This window comes from Rhinopithecus bieti, unplaced genomic scaffold, assembly GCF_001698545.2.
Source record: "Rhinopithecus bieti isolate Rb0 unplaced genomic scaffold, ASM169854v2 scaffold_13271, whole genome shotgun sequence".
Lineage (NCBI taxonomy): Eukaryota > Metazoa > Chordata > Mammalia > Primates > Cercopithecidae > Rhinopithecus > Rhinopithecus bieti.
In genome coordinates, this window is record NW_016807521.1 from 460112 (window position 1) to 482437 (window position 22326).

Sequence of the window (22326 nt, forward strand, 5' to 3'; positions counted from 1 at the left end):
GTGTTAGCCAGGATGGTCTTGATCTCCTGACCTCGTGTTCCGCCCGTCTCGGCCTCCCAAAGTGCTGGGATTACAGGCTTGAGCCACCGCGCCCGGCCATTCTGTTTCTTAAAAGCAGATGAAATTCCCATGTTGAAGGACACCTTCCTTATACTAGAAGAAAAAGCAACATCCTTATCCTCAAAGAGGAGGCATTGAGACGGAAAGAATTCAGTACAGACCTTGTTGAAATAATTTTTTCATTTTTTACTTTTTTGGGTTTTTGTTTGTTTGTTTTGAGACAGTCTTACTCTGTCACCCAGGTTGGAGTGCAGTGGCTTGATCTCAGCTCACTGCAACTTCTGCCTCCCCGGCAGGTGATTCTCCTGCCTCAGCCTCCCGTATAGCTGGGATTACAGGCATACGCCACCATGCCCAGCTAATTTTTGTATTTTTTATTTTTGTATTTCACCATGTTGACCAGGCCGGTCACGAACTCCTGGCCCCAAGTGACCCACCTGCCTCAGCCTCTGAAAGGGCTGGGATTGCAGGCATGAGCCACCACTCAGCCCATTTTTTACTTTTTAATTCACAAAAATTGCCATGTATTTGTCATGTACAACATGTTGTTTTGAAATAATGTATACATTTTGGAATAACTAAATTGAGCTAATTAACATATGCAGTACCTCACATACTTCTTTTGTGGTGAGAACACAAAACCTCTCTGTAATTTTCAAGAAGATATTACATTGTTGTTTACTATAATCACCATGTCGTGCAATAGATCTGGTGAACTAATACTCTATTCCTCCTAACAGAAATTTTGTATCCTTTGGCCAACATCTTCTCCACACCCCTCTATTCCCCCCAACAGCCATAACTACCATTCTACTCCCTACTTGTGGGTTCCATTTTTTTAGATTCCATATATAAGTAAGATCATGAAGTATTTGTCTTTCTGTGCCTGGCTTATTTCACTGAACATAATGTTCTCCAGGAAAATAACTCTTATCTGGTAAGCCTCCCCCACATAATTTAGTTGCTTCTTTTTAATTTTAATTTTAATTTAAATGGAGACAAGGTCTCAAACTCCTGGACTCAAGTGATCCTCCCTCCTCGGCCTCCCAAAGTGCTGAGATTACAGGAGTGAGCTACCGGCCTCGCTCTTAGTTGCTTCCTTGCACTTACTATTCTTTGTCCAATTAGGTACAGAAGTAACTGACACCAGCTGCTTCTTTGGGTCTTCATTTCCTTATGAGGGCTCCTGTGTTGCAGGACGCAGAGGACTACAGAGACCAGTATGGGTGAATACAGGAGGATATTTATTTTAAGGTGCGCACCGGCTCAGTGGATTCACATCCAAAAAAACTGAGCCTTGAACAAAGACCAAGCAGGATTTTTATAAGCAAACTTACAGAAGTAAAACAAAGGCAGTTAACCATATAATGACAGGTCACATCATCTATAGCATAACTGATGACCTGGCATAACTTGTGGCCTTGCATAGCTGGTGGCCTTGTAGCTGCGTTGAAAGAAAAAACAAGAACTGGCTAAATACAGACATTTGTCCTGTTTTTTCCCCCTTTCCCCTTTGCTCCGGAGGTGGGGCATCTGGAGCCTATTTGTTTGGTTTTGACTTCTCAAACAGCATTATCTTATAACTGTCCTTGAAGTGAGCTCGCTAGGCAGAGGAAAACTTGCTCTTCTTTTCTTTTTAACCATTGCCTTGCCACATTCTGGGCTTTGGCTTTTACTTTTCTTGGAGTGAATGAATGCAGTACTTATTATTATTATTATTTTTAAATTTCTGCCTCACCTGCGCCAGTAAAACTAGTATTAAAGAAATGTGTATGTTTTTCTCCTGTTAATCTTTTTTTATTTTTTTGAGACAGAGTGATATGGTTTGGATCTGTGTCCCCACCCAAATCTGCTGTCGAATTGTAATCCCCAAAGTTGGAGGTGGGGCCTAGTGGGAGGTGACCGGATCAGAGGGGTGAATTTCCCCCTTGGTGCAGCTCTCTGACAGTGAGTGAATGCTCGGGAAATCTGGTTGTTTAAAAGCATGTAGCACCTCTCCCCTTTCTCCCTTTCTCTTGCTCCAGCCATGTGAGGTCCTCATTCCCCCTTTTCCTTCTGCCATGATTGAAATCTCCTGAAGCCTCCCCCATGCTTCCTGTACAGCCTGCAGAACCATGAGCCAATTAAACCTCTTTTTTTTTCTTTTCTTTTCTTTTTTGAGAGGGAGTTTCCTCGGTCACCCAGGCTGGAGTGCAGTGGCACAATCTCAGCTAATTGCAACATCTGCCTCCCGGGTTCAAGCAATTCTCCTGCCTCAGCTTCCCAAGTAGCTGGGACTATAGGCATGTGCCACCATGCCCAGCTAATTTTTCTATCTTTAGTAGAGACAGGGTTTTGCCATGTTGACCAGGCTGATCTTGAACTCCTGAAGTCAGGTGATCTGCCCACTTTGGCCTCCCAAAGTGCTGGAATTACAGGCATGAACCACTGCAACCAACTAAACCTCTTTTCATTTTAAACTACCCAGTCTCAGGTATGTATGTATGTATGTATGTATGTATGTATGTATGTATTTATGTATTTATTTATTTATTTTGAGACGGAGTCTCGCTCGGTTGCCCGGGCTGGAGTGCAGTGGCCGGATCTCAACTCACTGCAAGCTCCGCCTCCCGGGTTTATGCCATTCTCCTGCCTCAGCCTCCCGAGTAGCTGGGACTACAGGCGCCCGCCACCTCGCCCGGCTAGTTTTTTGTATTTTTTAGTAGAGACGGGGTTTCACCACGTTAGCCAGGATGGTCTCGATCTCCTGACCTCGTGATCCACCCGTCTCGGCCTCCCAAAGTGCTGGGATTACAGGCTTGAGCCACCGCGCCCGGCCGTCTCAGGTATTTATTTGTACCAGTGCAATAACACAGTGTCTCGCTCTGTCACCCAGGGGGAAGTCAGTGGTGAGATCATAGCTCAACACTATGGCCTTGACCTCCTCCCGAGTAGCTAGGATGACAGATGCCCACTGCACACCTGGCTAATTTCTTTTTTTATTTAAGAAACAGAGTTTTACTATGTAACCCAGCCTGGTCTGCAACTCTGGGGTCAAGTAATCATCCCACCCCAGCCTCCCAAAGTGCTGGGATTCCAGGTGTGAACCACCACACCTGGCCCTGTTGATCTATCTTGTGTCAGTTTAGTCCTTAGGCCCAGCTGAGACCCTAAGAGGATGGAGGTGGGACTCACAAAACCGTATTAAATGTAAAGCCATTCAAAGGCAAGGATCTAGCAGAAAGTGCTTTTAACTATTGGGTCTTAATGCCATCACATATCCCCAAATCCTTGCACAAAACCTAGCACATCGGCTGGCCATCGTAGCTCACACCCGGAATCCCAACACTTTGGGAAGCCGAGGCAGGCAGATCACTTGAGCTCAGGAGTTCGAGACCAGCCTGGCCAACATAGTGAAACCATGTCTCTACTAAAAATACAAAAATTAGCCACACGTGGTGCTGGGTGCCTGTAATCTCATCCCCGCTACTCAGGAAGCTGAGGCAGGAGAATCATTTGAACTTGGGAGGCAGAGGTCGCAGTGAGCTGAGATTGCACCACTGCACTCCAGCCTGGGCCATACAGCCAGACTCCAACTCAAAAAAAAAAAAAACCTAGCACACCATAGGCATTCCATGAATGAATGCATGAATGAAGAATGAATGACCAATGCAGGCTCTTTCTCTGCACTGGGATATGACTTCATACTAGTAGAACCAGCTCTTGTTCATCTCTGTATTCCTACCACTCCAGTGCCAGTACTGAGTCTTGCAGTTAGGATGCCTGGACCAAATCCTGACCCTTTTACTTATTATACTAGTTGTAGGGCCCAGGCCGTGGTTCCTTCCCTGAAACTGTTTGTCTGTAAAATGAGGCCTTGGTGATATTGTATAAGAATACATTTCCCAGCCGGGCGCAGTGGCTCACGCCTGTAATCCCAGCACTTTGGGAGGCTGAGGCGGGCGGATCATGAGGTCCAGAGATTGTGACCATCCTGGCCAACATGGTGAAACCCCATCTCTACCAAAAATAAGAAATTAGCCGGGTGTGGTGGCACACACCTGTAGTCCCAGCTACTCGGGAGGCTGAGGCAGGAGAATCGCTTGAACCCGGGAGATGGAGGTTGCAGTGAGCCAAGGTATGCCACTGCACTTCAGCCTAGGCAACAGAGTGAGACTTTGTCTCAAAATTAAAAAATTTAAAAAAAAAATACATTCCCCAAAGAGAGAGCAACAAATGAAATGATGCTTATAAACCGCTGAGCCCTCAGATCATGTTGTCAGGCGATCGAGACCGTCCTGGCTAACACGGTGAAACCCCGTCTCTACTAAAAATACAAAAAATTAGCCGGGCGTGGTGGCGGGCACCTGTAGTCCCAGCTACTCGGGGGGCTGAGGTAGGAGAATGGCGTGAACCCAGGAGGCGGAGCTTGCAGTGAGCCGAGATTGTGCCACTGCACTCCAGCCTGGGCGACAGAGGGAGACTTCGTCCCAAAAAATATATAAAATAAAATAAAAATAAAGTGCTGAGCCCGACGTCTGGCACGTGGTAAATCCTCGCACAACACATGGTGGCTGTTATTAACATGAGAATAGGTAAGTGCCCATCAGCATCACATGATCTTCACTAGCTTTCTGACAAGGACAGTCAGAGGCAATATAAATACCAGAGTTTTATGTGCCTTATCACTCATCAAACAAATTACGGAGCATGCTGAGCCAGAGACTAACTGTAAGATCATCCAAACCCAGGATGGACAGGTTCGGTTTTGAGGCAGCCAAGCTGACTTCTGCCTTTCCTCACCCTCTGCTTCCAGAAGCACCCAGATGTCACCTCCCTTATCTTTTCTTTTCCTGTCACTGTGCCAGAAAAAAAGCAAAACGAAACAAAAAATCATACTGGGAAGGGGGAGCAGTACTGAGGGCTATGTATTTTCACTTCTCACACAATTCTCAAAAGAGGAGCTCTCTAAGAAAAGCCCCGGGACTTACTAAGAAACTACCCCATGATGCCAAGCCATCACCAACAAGACGGTCCTTACCCCCCACACAGAGCAGGCGAACAGGTGGACTGTGATGCCAGGATCCAACTAGTGTCCAACTCCACAGCTTCCAGGCTTTTCTGCATAGCACGGCTATGAAGCCCCATTCCTCTTGTGACAAGGAGGAATCTATTATTTATTTATTTGTTTATTTTTTATTTATTTATTTTGAGACAGAGTCTTGCTCTGTCTCCCAGGCTAAAGTGTTGGAATGCAGTGGCACATGAGGGCGGACCTCATGATCCACCCGCCTCAGCCTCCCAAAGTGCTGGGATTACAGGCGTGAGCCACCACGCCCAGCTGGGAAATGTATTCTTATACAATATCACCAAGGCCCCATTTTACAGACAAACAGGTTCAGGGAAGGAACCATGGCCTGGGCCCTACAACTATTATAATAAGTAAAAGGGTCAGGATTTGGTCCAGGCATCCTAACTGCAAGATCTCTGCTTACTGCAAACTCCGCCTCCTGGGTTCAAGCGATTCTCCTGCCTCAGTCTCCTAAGTAGCCGGGATTACAGGCCCACACTACCACACCTGACTAATTTTTGCATTTTTAGTAGAGACAGGGTTTTATCATGTTGGCCAGGCTGGTCTCGAACTCCTGACCTCAGGTGATCCACCCGCCTCAGCCTCCCAAAGTGCTGTGATTACAGGCATGAGTCACCATGCCTGGCCAGTTTTTAAGTATTTGTAATCTCTCCATTCTCTGCCTTCTAAGGAGGATAGATGGATCCTCCAGAATCCATTGTTTTGCTGACTCTCTGAGGAGGAATAGCTGAGCAGATGGGAGAAAATGGCACAGGCTAATTTGCTGTGCAGGCCTAATAGTCCCAATGCGGAATCTGAGCAAGTGGGGTGACACACAGGAAGGCCAGGGCAGAAGAAAGAAAGGGTGCAAGGGTGATGAGAGAAAGTGATCAAGGAAACTGCATTTTTTTTTTCTTTTAGGGAAACTGCATTTAAAGGGAAGCTGTTTGCAATGCTTCTTTGCACACAAGGAACAGAATCCACACATTTCATAACAAAGAACAGAATCCACAAATTTCACAACATGACAACATTCAAAATGGGAGTGTGTCTCAAGTGCTCTACCAGCCAGCTGAAGGCAGGGTTTTCACAGGTGTAAAACATGTGGCTATGCCAATTTTGATAGTTTGCTCCGACCAGAAAAATTAGGCTTTTATGAAAGAAATCGAAAGTAAAGTATAACCTCCCTCTGAATTCCCTTTGAAACCCAAGTCCCACTGAAGAGGAAAGAGAACAAATCCCTATTGAAATGCCCTGAAGAGCTTCCACTGCCTAAATGTGCAGCATAACCATCTCTACTTTCTCCTTAAAAAACATTCCAGAGGCCGGGCACAGTGGCTCACGCCTGTAATCCCAGCACTTTGGGAGGCTGAGGCGGGTGGATCACATGAGGTCAGGAGCTCGAGACCAGACTGGCCAACACGGTGAAACCCCATCTCTACTAAAAGTAAAATAAACTAGCTGGGCGTGGCAGTGGGCACCTGTAATCCCAGCTACTCGGGAGGCTGAGGCAGGAGAATCACTTGACCCGGGAGGCAGAGGCTGCAATGAGCCGAGATTGCACCACTGCACTCCAGCCTAGGCAACAGAGCAAGACTCCGTCTCAGAAAAAAAAAAAAAAAAAAAAAATTCCAGAACCTTTAACCTGGGAAATGTCCAGGTTTTTTGTCTCTCATTGTTCAATGGCCATTGTTAACTGGAATTGGTTATCTGTAGTGGATTATTTGTTTTGGTCTGCCCAGCAGTCTCATTTGGTGACTCTGTGTGGTTCTGGTGGAGCTGTCAGTCATAGTACATGGTCATCACTCTATTGAGGACCGCGGTGGTGGTGGTGGTGAATGAACAGACACAAGAGACAAAGACAAACAGAGAACATGGCGGCCGCGCCTAGAGCCTCCGCCTCACTTTATTTATACTCCATAAATCCCACGTCAGCAAAACTAACACAATGCAAAACAAACTTTCTGCACCCAGATGTAACCTTCTGCTTAGTTCCTTGTCTCTAAGCTCTTTCTTATTTGTCTGCCTTCTTGGCGCCTACTAGAGTTCATTAAAAGTTCAACTAGAGATACTGTCCTTGACTACTGGAGTTCATTAAAAGTGCAACTAGCTAGAGATACTGTCCTTGAGCCTTGAGCCTTAGCCTTCTTAGCATATTGTTTTCAATGGCCCCTGCATCACTCTGACAATAGACACCTGCAACTTAGGTCTGGCTGGTTATGATGCCTCAGCCCCCAAGCTAGTGTTGACCATGGAAGGAGCATGGCTCAAGCCAAACAAATCAGAAGCCTTCTCCAGGATGGAGATATACACACATATTTTTTCATAGGTAGCTCAAAAAAAAAAAAAAAAAAAGGCCTCTTTCCTCAGGGTACATTAAAGTGGGATGACATAAGACTGGAACCATTGGTGCCTGTCCTCCCCTGGAGCATGGAGGAAACCTATCTGCAACAGCAGATAAATAGGTCACTGATGACAGACTGGATTAAGAAAACATGGTACATATACACCATGGAATACTATGCAGCCATAAAAAAGGATGAGTTCATGTCTTTTGTAGGGACATGGATGCAGCTGGAAACCATCATTCTCAGCAAACTATGGCAAGAACAGAAAACCAAACACCGCATGTTCTCACTCATAGGTGGGAATTGAACAATGAGATCACTTGGACACAGGAAGGGGAACATCACACACTGGGGCCTATTGGTAGGGGGGGTGGTGATAGCATTAGGAGATATACCTAATGTAAATGACGAGTTAATGGGTGCAGCACACCAACATGGCACATGTATACATATGTAACAAACCTGCACTTTGTGCACATGTACCCTAGAATTTAAAGTATAATAATAAAAAGAAAAAAATAGGTCACTGAACACTGAAATAAGAGCCTTGTTGACATTTGAGTTCCTCCAGTGCCTGATGTCAGTTTTACCCCATATGTTCAATTACAAGAAACTTTTTCCCAGTTAACAATTTTTTCCTTCTTTGATTAAGCTAATTAGAGTTGGACTTGTCTTTTGCAAAGTGATATACAATAATCAAAAGCAAGAATGTCAATGCGCCAAAGACAAGCCAGCTTGCTTAGCTGCTCCCCATCCATACAGGACTGCATTCCTCCCCCTGGTCTTTCCTTCTCCCTAGTTTATGCTGATGAGAGCGTCTACCCTGATGGTGGCACCCAAGTCCTGAATCTTTTGTTTTCATCATACTCTTCACATCATCAGCCTGAGTTTGCCCCTTCCCTGCTAAACTGTGATGAACTCAAGGGCAGCACCTGACATACGGTAACAACCAGGGATGGATGGGGTGGTTGGATGGAGAAAGGCTGCTGATCCCACCGTTTCCAACTAGGGAAGAAATCTTTTTACCGTAGGGCTAAATGGGGTACGTCTAGCTTTTGTCGTATTTGAGAAATTCAATTCAATCTCCCCACTGCGTCCAAGGTCATCAGTGAAAGAGAAAGCTTTCAGCAGAGATTTACGTTCCCTGGCCCCACCCCCAAAGAGAAACTATTTAATCAGCTGGCTCCAGATGGGGCAACTAAATGAAAGTGCTACAAATTCAGAGGTCTTCACAAGTCCATGTTACTGTAAATAAAATTTGCACTTATTTTTTGAGAGACAGGGTCTTGCTGTTGCCCAGGCTGCAGTTCAGCCTCGAACTCCTGGGCTCAAGTGATTATCCTGCCTCAGCCTCCAGAGTAGCTATGACTACAGGTGCGCACCATCATGCCTGGCTTTTTTTTTTTTTCCTTCAGAGACAGGGGTGGAAGGTGTCTCCATATGTTGCCCAAGTTGGTCTCAAACTCTTGGGCTCAAGTGATCATCCTGCCTCAGCCTCCAGAGAAGCTAGGACTACAGGTGGGCGCCACTATGCCTGGGTAATCTATTTTGTAGGGACAGAGGTGGAAAGTGTCTCCATATATTGCCCAAGTTGGTTTCAATTTCCTAGGCTCAAGCATTTCTCCCACCTCAGCCTCCCAAAGTGCTATGATTATAGGAGTTAGCCACCACACCTGGCCCTTGTGCTCACTTTTAAGCAACCCCGCCAACAATAGAGCCTTCTCCAGGACTATGCTAGTAAGATACTAGTTCAGTATCATTTTGTAGGACAGAAAAAGCTTACTCAAACCACATTGCCACTATCCCGTCAGAAGTCTTATTCACTTTGCCAAGCCAAACTCTATTTCACAGAACCTCCTATATTAAAAAAAAAAAAAAGAGAAAGAAAACACAGATAGCATGGTGTTGTGATCTTTATTCCATTAAATGATCTTACAAATTGGAGTAAAACAGAAACATGCTTTTAATATACTAATAGCATAATCTCATCTCATTGCACTTTTTAAAAACTATATTAAATTTCAAAGCCACTCAAAGGCAAGGGTCTAGCAGAAAGTACTTTTAACAAATCATTTTTTAAAATAAAAAAGAAACCTGAGGAAAATTTATGTACAAGATTAGTATTAACTCCTTTAAGGCTTACATCCATGACGACAGCATGTATCTAATTAGAAGCTTTGGAATCAATCGCTACCTTCTTTGCTCATAAAACACTTATTTAAACTTAGTCCTGGCCCAAATCCCCCAAAAAATGTCTTTCGCTCTCTGTCCTAGATCTGTTTTGCAAAGCTTCTGATATGGGGTACTTAGGTTGCTAATCCAGAATTAGGATCTTGTCTTCGCGCTTCTTTGCTCTCTCTCTCTCTTCTCTTTCGGCTCGTTAATGTTTCACTGTTTCGCTAGGGGGTTGAAGTCACAGTGCTGAATTTTACTTTTAAAAGAAAACTATGAAAATTGCTTTTAAAAAAAATCCTAGTTATATCTGTTAGAAAATAGGATAATTGTACATTCGTTTTTCAGAGAAGGCACTATGACAATGGAGAAAAACAGCTTTAAGGAGCTTAATCCTCTGAATTAAAGGCATCCTTACTACTTCTGAACACATAAAACGCCTCGGACTGTACTGGCAAGAGACCACCTATTCTAAACTTCAGGTACAAAGTGTCCACTTGCCTCCCGACAATACAGAATTGTACTTTCTCCTTGGTACTTCCCATTCGATGAAGCAGTCTCTCTCTGTGGGCTCTGAACCATTATTTATAAAAGTGATGACTCCAGGACCACAGCCCATACCACCTGAGGCAATCCCTGAGTACGAAGCTGGGAATCTGAACTTTTTAAACAAGCCTGCTAGGTAAGTCTTATGCACTCCAAGGTAGATGAGAACCACTACCCAAAACATAGCTACAACAGGACTTACAACATAAGAAAAATGATTTGACTGCAAATATTCTTTTACAATGGGCTTCTTGTCATTTTTAAAAATTAATCACACAAATAGTTTGTACTTTCATAACTGAAGCTTGTCTTCATTATTCCCTTACCCCTTGACTAGAATTGTTAGATCAAAAATGTGTAAGCCAGAATGACACAGCCATGTTGACAACTTGAGATGGAACATCAAATCATCCTAAATTACATTTCAATAGTTCTAGGAAAGAAAAAAGTTCTATGAAGACTTCCATGTAAGTTACATATTTTTTAAAAGAACCTAGGGAAAAAAAACGGTTTTATTGCTTTTGCATGGACTTGACTCAACCTACTTAATTTTGCTATAACTCATACATACTTATCCAAACTCACCCTATCCAAGGCACCATTTTACAAGCCAAGTAGAACACTGTGTGTGATCCACTAATGAAACTGATCACCAGTACAAGGCAGTATAAGTGTGTCTGTTTGACCAAAGCGCTTTACTTCATGTAAGAGAAAAAATAAAGCAAAACAAGCCCAGGTTCCAGTGGCTCACGCCTGTAATCCCAGCACTTTGGAAGGCCAAGGCAGGCAGATTACCCGAGGAGTTGAGACCAGCCTGGTCAACATGGTGAAGCCCTGTCTCTACTAAAAATACGAAAATAAGCCGGATGTGGTGGCACATGCCTGTAACCCCAGCTACTTGGGAGGCTGAGGCAGAAGAATCACTTGAACCCAGGAGGCGGAGGTTGTAGTGAGACAAGACCACACCATTGCACTTCAGCCTGGGCGACAGTACAAGGGTCCATCTCAAAAAAAAAAGTAAAATAAATAAAGCGAAACACAGGCAATTTTACCAAATATAAAAGACGTATTAAAACATAAACTTCCACAGAACATTTCTTGGTATACTATCAAAATAAGGCATGACTCAGCTGGGCAGGGTGGCTCACTCCTGTAATCTCAACACTTTGGGAGGCTGAGTGGGGTGGATCACCTGAGGTCAGGAGTTTGAGACCAGCCTGATCAACATGGCAAAACCCCACCTCTAGTAAAAATACAAAAATTAGCCAGGCGTGGTGGCGTACATCTGTGGTCCCAGCTACTCAGGAAGCTGAGACAGCAGAATCGCTTGAACCCGGGAGGTGGAGGTTGCAGTGAGGCGAGACTGCACCACTGCATTCCAACCTGGGCGACAGAGCATGAAATAAGATAAAATAAAATAAAGCATGACTCTGAAAGTGTTTTATCGTACACAGTAGTTTCATTTTATCTACGGGCCAATCTTACAGAAAGATTTCTCAGTGAAAGAATGAAAACTCTGATTCTACCATTTGTACTATAAGCAGCTCATTGAAATTATTTTTTCAAATTATCAACATTTAATTTATCCTGAAATATTTTAATAGAAAATTTCGGAAGCCTCCTTTTATATATTCATAGAAATGAGTTCCATATATTGTTACAATTGTGTAAAATTAAAAATGCCTGCATGGAAAGTGGCAGAGCAACAGACACGAAACAAACACACAGTCTGAGCATCTGAACCAAAAGTAAAAGGTGAAAGAAGTAAAAGACATTATTTGTAACCTGGTTATAAATCTCCCCAGGATGATCTATAGCCAGCATTGATAATGCATCTTTCATTGAAAAAGCTGATATAAAATCATCAATTTACTGTCGAGAGAAAAGAGGCCAAAGAAAACTCTTAAGAACCCTCACTGAGAAAACTTTATAAACAATTTCCAGAAGCAGAAGAAAAAAAAAAAAAAAAAGGTGAGGGGGACTTCATCTGGATAATTAAACCAAGGTTTCTTTGTAAGACCAGAACAGAAATGGTGAATTTAAATGGTAACTGATCTTAAGATTTCATTAAATCACACATTATCACTTTTTTAAAAGTGACGTAATACTAGAGTTTTCGACACATCACCCCTTCTTACCATTAAATTTTTTGACAGTTATTCGGAAATCTATAAATTTACTTATAGAATGTATTACAAGCTAAGTATCTCAATATTTACAGAGTCTGCTAATAGGTATGAACTTTCAGAGAGATAAGAGGTCACCTGAAAATGCACCAACATTTCAGAAGCAAGCTTTCAAGTTAACAGTCAAAGCTTGGCATCACTGATAAATGCAAGTAAACAAGCTGGAATTTTTCTAAAGTGTAACAGCAAGTGAATAAAATAGCAAGAACTATTTGCAAGATGGCATATAAATATGAGACATAGTATGCTGGGAATTTAGGACTTATAGAAATACTTCAGTGGTAAAATGTCAAAAGAAAATTATTTGATAAAAGAAATTACATGCGAAAAGGGACTTTTTTTCTACCTTCCATTCATACTTAATGTATATAAAGTTTACACTCAGATCTTACCTTCATGTATATAAAATTTACACTTTTACCTCCCTCCCATAACAAAATTAAATTATCTCAGAAATTAAGGCTTATATACCTGAATGTTTATATAAATACTTGCAGGCAAGTTTTAAGTTTTAAAATCCACAATATTCCAAAAGGAAAAGCAACTAATAGATAAAACTTTATCTCCTAATCAAGGTAAACAGGAAAAAAGAACTCTTAGATACTTCTAGATATTGTTTATATTTGGGTAGGACTTTGCTCTTTGCTAAGCCAACGCTATCTTAAAGCTACCAGACTAGCCAAAGTAAAATTAAATAGATAATTCACTAAATAAAATGGGTTAATTCTAGCTTCATTAAGAACATCAGACAGGGCAGAGAATGCAAATTAACATTCTGAGTAAAGACCTTAAATCAGGTTATTTATTAATTGCTGCTAAGCCACATGAATTATGAAATTAGACATCAATTAAAGGCAGTAATATTTGGTAATAGCTTCCCTCTAATCTTTAATAAAGTTCTGTTCTTATGCAAAACTCTCAAAAACAAATCCCCTCAAATGACAATTACAAGACTTGTGTATAACATACATACATATGTAAACCTACAGTGAACCTGACCAAGGCACAAGTTCAAGTGACTTATCAGAGGTCACATGGTTCATTTAAACTTAGCTTTTTTCTTAAAGTATCTATCTCATTCCTTTTATTATGAGCCACCCTAGCTTTTCAAGGCACGTTTGCCTCTTTTCTAGAAAGAAGCTATAAGGACCAAAATAAAATAGAGCAAATTGCAACAAAACTGTCAGTCTACTGGGTAAAAACCTCGCATTTCAGAGTATGGTATATTTAAATATGACATGATTTTTCCACAATAGGCAACAGGATTCCCTATTGTAAATTTTTTTAAAGTGTAATGACATCATTTTCAGTTATTCTTTAGTTCTGAAGTTTCTCCAAGTTTTGTAAACTTTTAAAAAAGGAATCCTTCTTGACTGGGCACGGTGGCTCACGCCTGTAATTCCAGCACTTTGGGAGGCCAAGGCGGGCGGATCACAAGGTCAAGAGATGGAGACCACCCTGGCCAACATGGTGAAACCCCGTCTCTACTAAAAATACAAAAAAATTAGCTGGGCGTAGAGGCATACACCTGTAGTCCCAGCTACTTGGGAGGCTGAGGCAGGAGAATTGCTTGAACCCGGCAGGTGGAGGTTGCAGTGAGCCAAGACTGCACCACTGCACTCAAGCCTGGTGAAAGAGTGAGACTCCAACTCAAGAAAAAAAAGAAAAAAGGAATCCTTCTCAAAAGAGTAAAGTATAAAAGAAATGACAAGTTTCACCCCAAAAATGGCATCTTTCATGAGGTTATCCTCCAACCCCTCCCCATCGTGTCTGCAAAATCAGGGAATCAATCTTAAAAGGCACTAAGTGGCACATAAACAACTTAAAAGCTGCATTTCCATTTTTCCTCTAGTTTCCTCCTCCATAAAGTGCACAAAGCAGAGTAATATGAAAATAGACACAGGCTTGCATCTATAACAGCAAGGAAAAGAAATGCTTCCAAGAGAAATGGAAGTGTGTTTAATAATCAGAAACCACAGGAGAGGTCTGCTCATTTATTACAGGGCCATGTTTTAGCTCTTCCTGGATGGTCTCAGATCTGCCATTCCTCTAGATATGAACCTGTGGCCGTGGCAGAAACCCAGAAATCAGTAGGGGTTGGTTGTTTTTTTGTTTGATCTTCATGTTAAGATGCTATTGGGCTTTTTTAACCAGGGGTGGTCTTCCAACAACTGCATCCCTCATGGTGGCCTGAGTGGAATTACCGATATGAGAAGAAGCCTGCAAAAGTCCATTTATTCAACATGTAAGTTAATAAAATACAACACAGCAACAAGAAAGTAAGTCCTTAAACTTTCAAAAACCTGTCTCCATCATCAGCATGTTACAGAAAGCACTATAATGAAAATGCAGGGATACAGGAAAGCTGTGGCAGGAACTAACTCCCAAGAGAGCCAGGGGAACATTTGCTCTGTGGCTGGGGTAGGATAGGCAGCTCCTGTGGCTTCACAAGCTGCTAACCCAACTAATCTGTTCATGTTGCTCAGAAAAACAAATGTATCATCTCAAAGATGTACAAAACTTGTGACCATGTCAATGTCCAAGAGCTACTGGGTTAGTCGGGTGTGGTAGCACTCGCCTGTAACACCAGCTGCTTGGGAGGCTCACTTGAGGCAGGAGGATCACTTGAGCCCAGGAGTTTTAAGTTACAGTGAGCTAAGATACCAGCCTGGTGACAGAGCAAGACCTCGTCTCTAAAAAAAATTTTATAAATAAATAAATAAGCAACCCAGTAAGTAAATAAGCAAGTCACTGGTAAAAGAGATACCATCCCTTTCCTAATCCAGTAGGACTCAAAACCGAACATTTTTCGTTAAGTTCATAATTTTTTCAAAGCTCTTGATTTTCAGTGAAATTCATCTGGGGGCGGGTGAGAAGGGAGAATCACATAAAAATTATGTCTGAAGAGTATGTAATTAGAAGTTGCCAGCCAGGTGCGATAGCTCATGCCTATAATCCTAGCACTTTGGGAGGCCGAGGAGGGTGGATCACCTGAGGTCAGGAGTTCAATACCAGCCTAGCCAACACGGCAAAATGCTATCTCTACTAAAAAATACATAAAAATTAGCTGGGTGTGGTGTCGGGCACCTATAATCCCAGTTACTCTTTGGAGGCTGAGGCAAGAGAATCTCTTGAACCCAGTGGGCAGAGGTTGCAGTGAGCCATGATCACACCATTTCACTCCAGCCTGGGCAAAAGTGTAAAACTCTGTCTCAGGGGGAAAAAAAAAAAAAGTTGCCAAAGGGAAACACAATCAGTATGTCTAAGTTGCAATGTTTTTGCATTAAAAGGCTGTTTCTGGGCCGGGCGCAGTGGCTCACACCTGTAATCCCAGCACTTTGGGAGGCCGAGGCAGGCGGATCATGAGGTCAGGAGTTCGAGACCAGCCTGGTCAACATGGTGAAACCCTGTCTCTATTAAAAATACAAAAACTAGCGGGCCGTGGTGGCACACACCTGTAGTCTCAGCTACTTGGGAGGCTGAGGCAAGAGAATCGCTTGAACCTGGGAGGCTGACGTTGCAGTGAGCCAAGATCATGCCACTGGACTCCAGCCTGGGCAAGAGAACAGAGCGAGACTTTGCCTCAGAAAAAAAAAAAGGAGAAGTTGGGGGGGGCGCCTTTTTAGGCATGGAAACAAAATATTAAGAATAAATATTAATATCCTAAAGGATAATAAAACATAAAGTCTATCAGAAAACAAAGGCCAAGGGAGTGGCCATTGTCTCATGTCTTTGCTATGAAATTCTTCCAAACTAAGATATTTCACAACAGAAGCACAAATATCTGCCCATTATCAACCCTCAGGCTCTTCAGCAGCACTACTTACCTGCTCCAACACATATGCGGCACCAAAATCAATAGCTCCGCCCAGCTCACGATATTGACCAGAATACCTGATGTAGCCCCAGGTGAGGAGCGCTATTAACAGTAGTCCAACCATACAGTTGAACAACTGGGCTACAACCTCAAGACCTATGAAGCCAGTGAGGCCTGAGGCTATGTACAAAGCTACAATGCCCGTGAACAGCACTGCAGGGGTTCGGAAGGTGCTGAAGACGTTCTTGCTACCATTGTGCTTGCAGAAGTTCTCATATAATTCCTTGATTTCCTCCTCCAGCTCCTGCTGGTAACGAAAGCTGAAATCCTTCCCACCCATCTTCTTGGTCTTCTTAAAATGGTCCAGAGCAAGTTGTTTGAATTCACAGTGCTTCTCCTCTAGAATGTCTGGAGACAAATAAGGTTTCTCTCCCCACAAACCTAAAAGAACAAAGACACAATATGTTAAAAGATCTCTTCAGAAACAACTGCCAAATAAAACACAAAAAAATAATGAAAGGATTAGAATGTTTTAAGATGTTAACAATATATTAATAAGTTAACTTTTAAAAGATGACTAAGACCAATAAAGTCTAGTTTCACTTCCTCTGAAAAATACACTTAAAAAACCAGGGTGATAATGTTAATTGGAAAGAGCAGTGACACTGGGCCGGGCACGGTGGCTCACGCCTGTAATCCCATCACTTTGAGAGGCCGGGGCAGGCAGATCACTTGAAGTCAGGAGTTCGAAATCAGTCTGGCCAACACGGTGAAACTCCGTCTCTACTAAAAATACAAAAAGCATTAGCCGGGCGTGATGGCAGGCACCTGTAATCCCAGCTACTCAGAAGGCTGAGGCAGGAGAGCCGTCTGAACCCGGGAGGCAGAGGCTGCAGTGAGCCGAGATCGTATCACTGCACTCCAGCCTGGGTGACAGAGTGAGACTCCGTCTCAAAAAAACAAAATCAAACGGTCGACTTCTGGGGGGCCCAGGTGAGAAAGGCCCACCTGTGTCCTGGTTGAGGGTCTTCAGGGTTCTTTGGGACCCAAGGATTCCTGAAATCATGGATCACCCACATACGCTTTGAGACATGCTTTTTTTTTTTTTCTGGAAGCCCTGCGACTTCCCTAAAAATTGAATGAATTATAGAACAGACCTATGACCAATGGTGGCAGAGTCTACACAGAACTATGCTTCATGGTGTTCTGGGGAAACCTTTCGACTTGCTGGCTATACTATTCAGTATGGCTGTATAGCTCACTGTGCTTTTGAATACGTTGGTGGTGTTGTCATGTGTTCTGGACCATCAGTGGAGCCTACAATTCAAAACTCAGATATTGTCTTTGAAGAAAATTTTAGTCGACATTTTTATAGTATCCAAAGAAGTGACTGCAAAAAGCCCAAGTGATCCAAAATCAAATATTTGTAAAAGAGTAACTGGTTTGGAAGGAGAAAAAATCCTCACCTCTAGTCCATCAGATTTCCTTAAAAGCCACAGTTATGCCCCAGTGGGTCATGTCTGGTCAGAAGGTGATAATCTACAGAATTCTATAGATTCCAGGTACTATGGACCTACTCCACGTGAACTAATAAGAGCACGAATCTTCTTATTTGGCCTCTGAGTGATTTTGGATTTTTATGTGCCAGCCTTAATGGCCACAGATTTTCTGATGATTAGTAAGCATTTATTCTTTTGACTTGATTATTATCTCCTGTTCGTGTGAATTTATTACTCCCACTGAAACCACATACTTACCAATAAACTATTTGCTATTCAAACAAAACAAAACAAAAACAAACAAACAAAAAAAGAAATGGTAATAATTAGAAGGCCCCCATTACCAGGACAACCTGAATATACCTTTGTTGCCTCATCACTTAAAGATACATTAAGTAGGATCAAGTTGGGCTTTTGAAGTCCACAACAATGCCTAGACAGGTTACAGATATTTCAGAATAAGGCATATGTCCCACGTACCTCTTCCATGTTGTTATAATAAATATCCTTGGCAGAGGCTGCAGCTGCTAAGTTGTTGGCTTCAGCAGTGGCCTTTTAAGAGAGAAAAACATGAACTATAAATCCTTCCTCTTTTAACATTCCTCCACAAATAACCTAATAAAAAATCTTCTCTAATCCCCATTCTTCCTATTTTTCTAGATTTCCATATAGTTCAACTGATGACATAAAATACACTTTCTCTGCCAAATTTTCTACCCAAAAAAATGGTAGAAGTTCATATACATAGAAATATGTATTCTTATACATAAGAATCTTTAGCAAAAATTAAATATCCAAAATTCAAGGAAAATACTATTTCCATTGCATTAATTTATTTTTTAATTGTTTAAATTTTATTTTTTTGAGACAGAGTCTCACTCTGTCACCCAGGCTGGAGTTCACTGGTGATCTCAGCACACGGCAACCTTTATCTCCTGAATGCAAGCCATCCTCCCGCCAGTGCGTGCCACCATGCTTGGCTAACTTTTGAAGTTTTTGTTTTGCACAGCTAGAGTCTCCCTATATTGCCCAAGCTGATCTTGAACACCCAGGCTCAAGTGATCCACCCACCTCAGCCTCTCAAAGTGCTGGGATTACAGGTGTAAGCCACCACACCTGGCTCCATTGCTTCAACTTGAAAAAAATAGATGTGAGTCAAAAAAAAAGAAAAAAAAGAAGGAAAGGTTGGGTGCGGTGGCTCATGCCTGTAATCCCAGCACTTTGGCACTCTGGGAGGCCAAGGCTGGCAGATCACAAGGTCAGGAGTTCAAGACCAGCCTGGCCAACATGGTGAAACCCCATCTCTACTAAAAATACAAAAAAATTAGCTGAGCATGGTGGTGCACGCCTATAGTCCCAGCTACTCAGGAGGCTGAGGCAGGAGAACTGCTTGAACCCAGGAGGTAGAGGTTGCAGTAAGCCGAGATAACGCCACCGCACTCCAGCCTAAGTGATACAGCAAGACTCTGTCTCAAAAAAAAAAAAAAAAAAAAAGGAAAAGCTGGGAGGGCTCATGCTTGTAATCCCAGCACTTTGAGAGGCTGAGGTGGGAGGATCACTTGAGCCCAAGAATTCAACACCAGCCTGCTCAACACAGCTAGATCCTGTTTCTATTTTAAAAAAGAAAAAAAAAAAGGAGGGGGGAGGTGCCGGGCGCGGTGGCTCATGCCTGTAATCCCAGCACTTTGGGAGGCTGAGGTGGGTGGATCACAAGGTCAGGAGATAGAGATCATCCTGGCTAACACTGTGAAACCCCGTCTCTACTAAAAATACAAAAAAAATTAGCCAGGCATGGTGGCGGGCGCCTGTAGTCCCAGCTACTTGGGAGGCTGAGGCAGGAGAATGGCATGAACCCAGGAGGCGGAGCTTGCAGTGAGCCGAGCTCGCGCCACTGCACTCCAGACTGGGCAACAGAGAGAGACTCCGTCTCAAAAAAAAAAAAAGGAAAAAATTATTTGCAATGTCAATCCCAGGCTCTAGCTCCCTTTATGAACATTTTCTGCTACAAAAGAAATCAACACTTGGCAATAAATCCCCTTATGTTCAGCACATGAAAGTAAAAATTATGTTTTAACCAAATGATATTCCAGTTGCAAATTAAAAACCTGATTAGTGAATAGTAAACAGGTATGTCAGGACATGTTCCACTAAAGTAAACAATAGGTCAGGCATGGTGGCTTACACCTATAATCTTAGCACTTTGGGAGGCTGAGGCAGGCACATCGCTTGAGCCAAGTTTAAGACCAGCCTGAGCAACACAGCAAGACCACATCCCTATTTTTTTTTTTTTTTTTTGAATTAAAAAAATTATGGCCAGGCACAGAGGCTCACCCCTATAATCCCAGCACTTCGGGAGGTCAAGACGGTCGGATTGCTTGAGTTCAGGAGTTCGAGACCAGCCTGGGCAACATGGCTAAACCGATCTCTATTAAAAACACAAAAATTAGCCAGGCATGGTGGTATATGCCTATAATCCCAGCTACTCGGGAGGCTGAGGCACGAGAATCCCTTGAACCCAGGAGGTAGAGGTTGTGGTGAGCCGAGATCATGCCACTGCACTCCAGTCTTCTCAAGAGTGAAGGTGTGAAGTGTCTCAAAAAATTATAAATTATATAAAAATTTAAAAAATAAACAACAGATGACAGGAAATTGCTTGTCTAGCATGGTGGGTATGTTTCACCCAAGTATAATAAACTGTGCTTCCCGAAATGTGTTTGGTGAAAAGACTAGGCCCAGTGAGGAGAAGCCATTTCAACTGTACAACCATGAATACAAACAAGTGAACCAGAAGGTCACATTACTGCAAAGTGAACTAGGAGGCCACACTACTGCAAAATGTGCTAAAAAAAAATTAACAGACCTCAGCATAATGAAAAAGGAGAAAAAGCACATTCTCTTCCTGAAGAACTCTGCTTATTGTATACAGGTCAACTCAGGTAATCGAAGGGTAGCATTTAGGATGTCAAATCATTGTTTACCTGAAGCATGGACTTGGGGTGAGGCAGATCTTCTCCTTGATAAATTTTAATATATGCCTTAAAATATAAACATAAAAACTGCTATAAAATGTTATTCAGCCATATCTTACTCATAATTAATTTTTAGAAAGTGACCATACAACTGCATTTTCCTAAACACTTAGATCAACAACCAGGAATTAGCAAAACACACCACACACCTTTGAGTGCATGTTAGCATTTTAGTTAACTAAAAATGTTCTCAAGCAGCACAAACCTACAGAGGCTAGGATTCCCATCCAGCTCCCCATGCACGCTGGCCTCACCACTACCTGTGGGCAGAGTGACCATCCGCCTTGAGGTAGTCGTGTCACATCTAGGTGCCGTCTCCTCCTACTCACAGCAACTTCCTAACCACCTCCTGTCCACACCATCTTCCTTGAGGAACAATCTTCCTTTAGTCACAGCTAATTGCTCCTCTAAGAGAGTGCAAAGAACATCCATTTGGTTCTTAGACCAATACTGCCACCCAATGGCCCACTCCTGGAAGGACACCAAGGTCTCTGAAAATGCCTTTCACCATCTCCCCCAGAAAATTTTAAGTTTCAAAATATTTAATTTCAAGTTGATTTACAAGTTAGATCAGCTTTACCAAAAATCAAAAATTTTAATAATTAAAATCCATATTTACCTTAAAATACTCCAATAGTCCCCGACAGGTGACCTTTGAGCCATTGATCTCCTTTTCCATTAACTTAGATGGGTTTAATACATATGGTATCAGTACCTGTAACTGCTCTTTGAATTCACCAGCAATATCTGTTCACAGGACCACAAAGAAGGAAAAAATAAGCCAAACAGCCTTATTCAACCAAAGTGAACATAAAATGCAATCTTCCCAGTCTAGTGCTTTTAACATTGGTTGTTGAAAGTGGGAGAGAAGCCGGCCTGGTGGCTCCTGCCTATAATCCCAGCACTTTGGAAGGCCAAGGCAGGTGGATCGCCTAAGGTCAGGAGACCAGCCTGACCAACATAGTGAAACCCCATCTCTACTAAAAATAGAAAAACTAACCGGGCATGGTGGTGGGTGTCTGTAATCCCAGCTACTCAGGAGGGTGAGACAGGAGAATCACTTGAACCCAGGAGGAGGAGGTTGCAGTGGGCCGAGATTGTACCATTGCACTCCAGCCTGGGCAACAAGAGTGAAACTCCATCTCAAGAAAAAAAAAAAAACGTGGGAGAGAAGAAGGGGTCTGAGACTATGTTTTGACACTTTCTGGCTATGATCAAGTTGCTGATAGATCTCTGTCCCAATGTACCTTCATTTTTTTCCTTCCCCACTGTAGTAGAAAGTCTTCTCTAGTTCAAAATAGAATACTATGTATGCAGAATATCCTTACCTTGGTTTTCACTCTGGGATATCTGGTCTACTCCCTAGCCTTTCAAGAAATTTCACTTTTCAGTAATTTGATGGCCGTGCACAGTGACTCATGCCTGTAATCCCAGCACTTTGGGAGGTCAAGGCAGGTGGATCAGGAGTTCAAGACCAGTCTGGCCAAGATGGTGAAACCCCGTCTCTACTAAAAATGCAAAAATCAGCCGGAGGTGGTGGCAGGCGCCTGTAATCCCAGCTACTTGGGAGGCTGAGGCAGAGAATAGCTTGAACCCGGGAGACAGAGGTTGCAGTGAGT

General features: G+C 42.8%; 2 protein-coding genes and 1 pseudogene across 2 annotated transcripts in view; 1 reads left to right on the forward strand and 2 right to left on the reverse strand.

The window, feature by feature from the left end:
• Positions 1 to 5187, reverse strand: part of LOC108536125 (HRAS-like suppressor 3) — a 38651-nt gene extending 33464 nt beyond the window's left edge. The window contains exons 1-2 of the mRNA XM_017882630.1: positions 5081 to 5187; positions 4843 to 4898 (exon numbers count right to left, since the gene is read on the reverse strand). Of these exons, the coding sequence (XP_017738119.1) occupies positions 4843 to 4898; positions 5081 to 5187 (163 nt within the window). The remainder of the gene's footprint in view (positions 1 to 4842; positions 4899 to 5080) is intronic.
• Positions 5188 to 14298: 9111 nt separating this feature from the next.
• The window catches only part of ATL3 (atlastin GTPase 3), a 37438-nt gene continuing 29410 nt past the window's right edge, over positions 14299 to 22326 (reverse strand). The window contains exons 9-13 of the mRNA XM_017882647.1: positions 21327 to 21454; positions 20657 to 20713; positions 18155 to 18230; positions 16190 to 16620; positions 14299 to 14582 (exon numbers count right to left, since the gene is read on the reverse strand). Coding sequence (XP_017738136.1) covers positions 14496 to 14582; positions 16190 to 16620; positions 18155 to 18230; positions 20657 to 20713; positions 21327 to 21454 — 779 coding nt within the window. The 3' untranslated portion in view covers positions 14299 to 14495. The remainder of the gene's footprint in view (positions 14583 to 16189; positions 16621 to 18154; positions 18231 to 20656; positions 20714 to 21326; positions 21455 to 22326) is intronic.
• LOC108536138 (mitochondrial inner membrane protease subunit 1 pseudogene) lies at positions 17337 to 17938 on the forward strand (annotated as a pseudogene).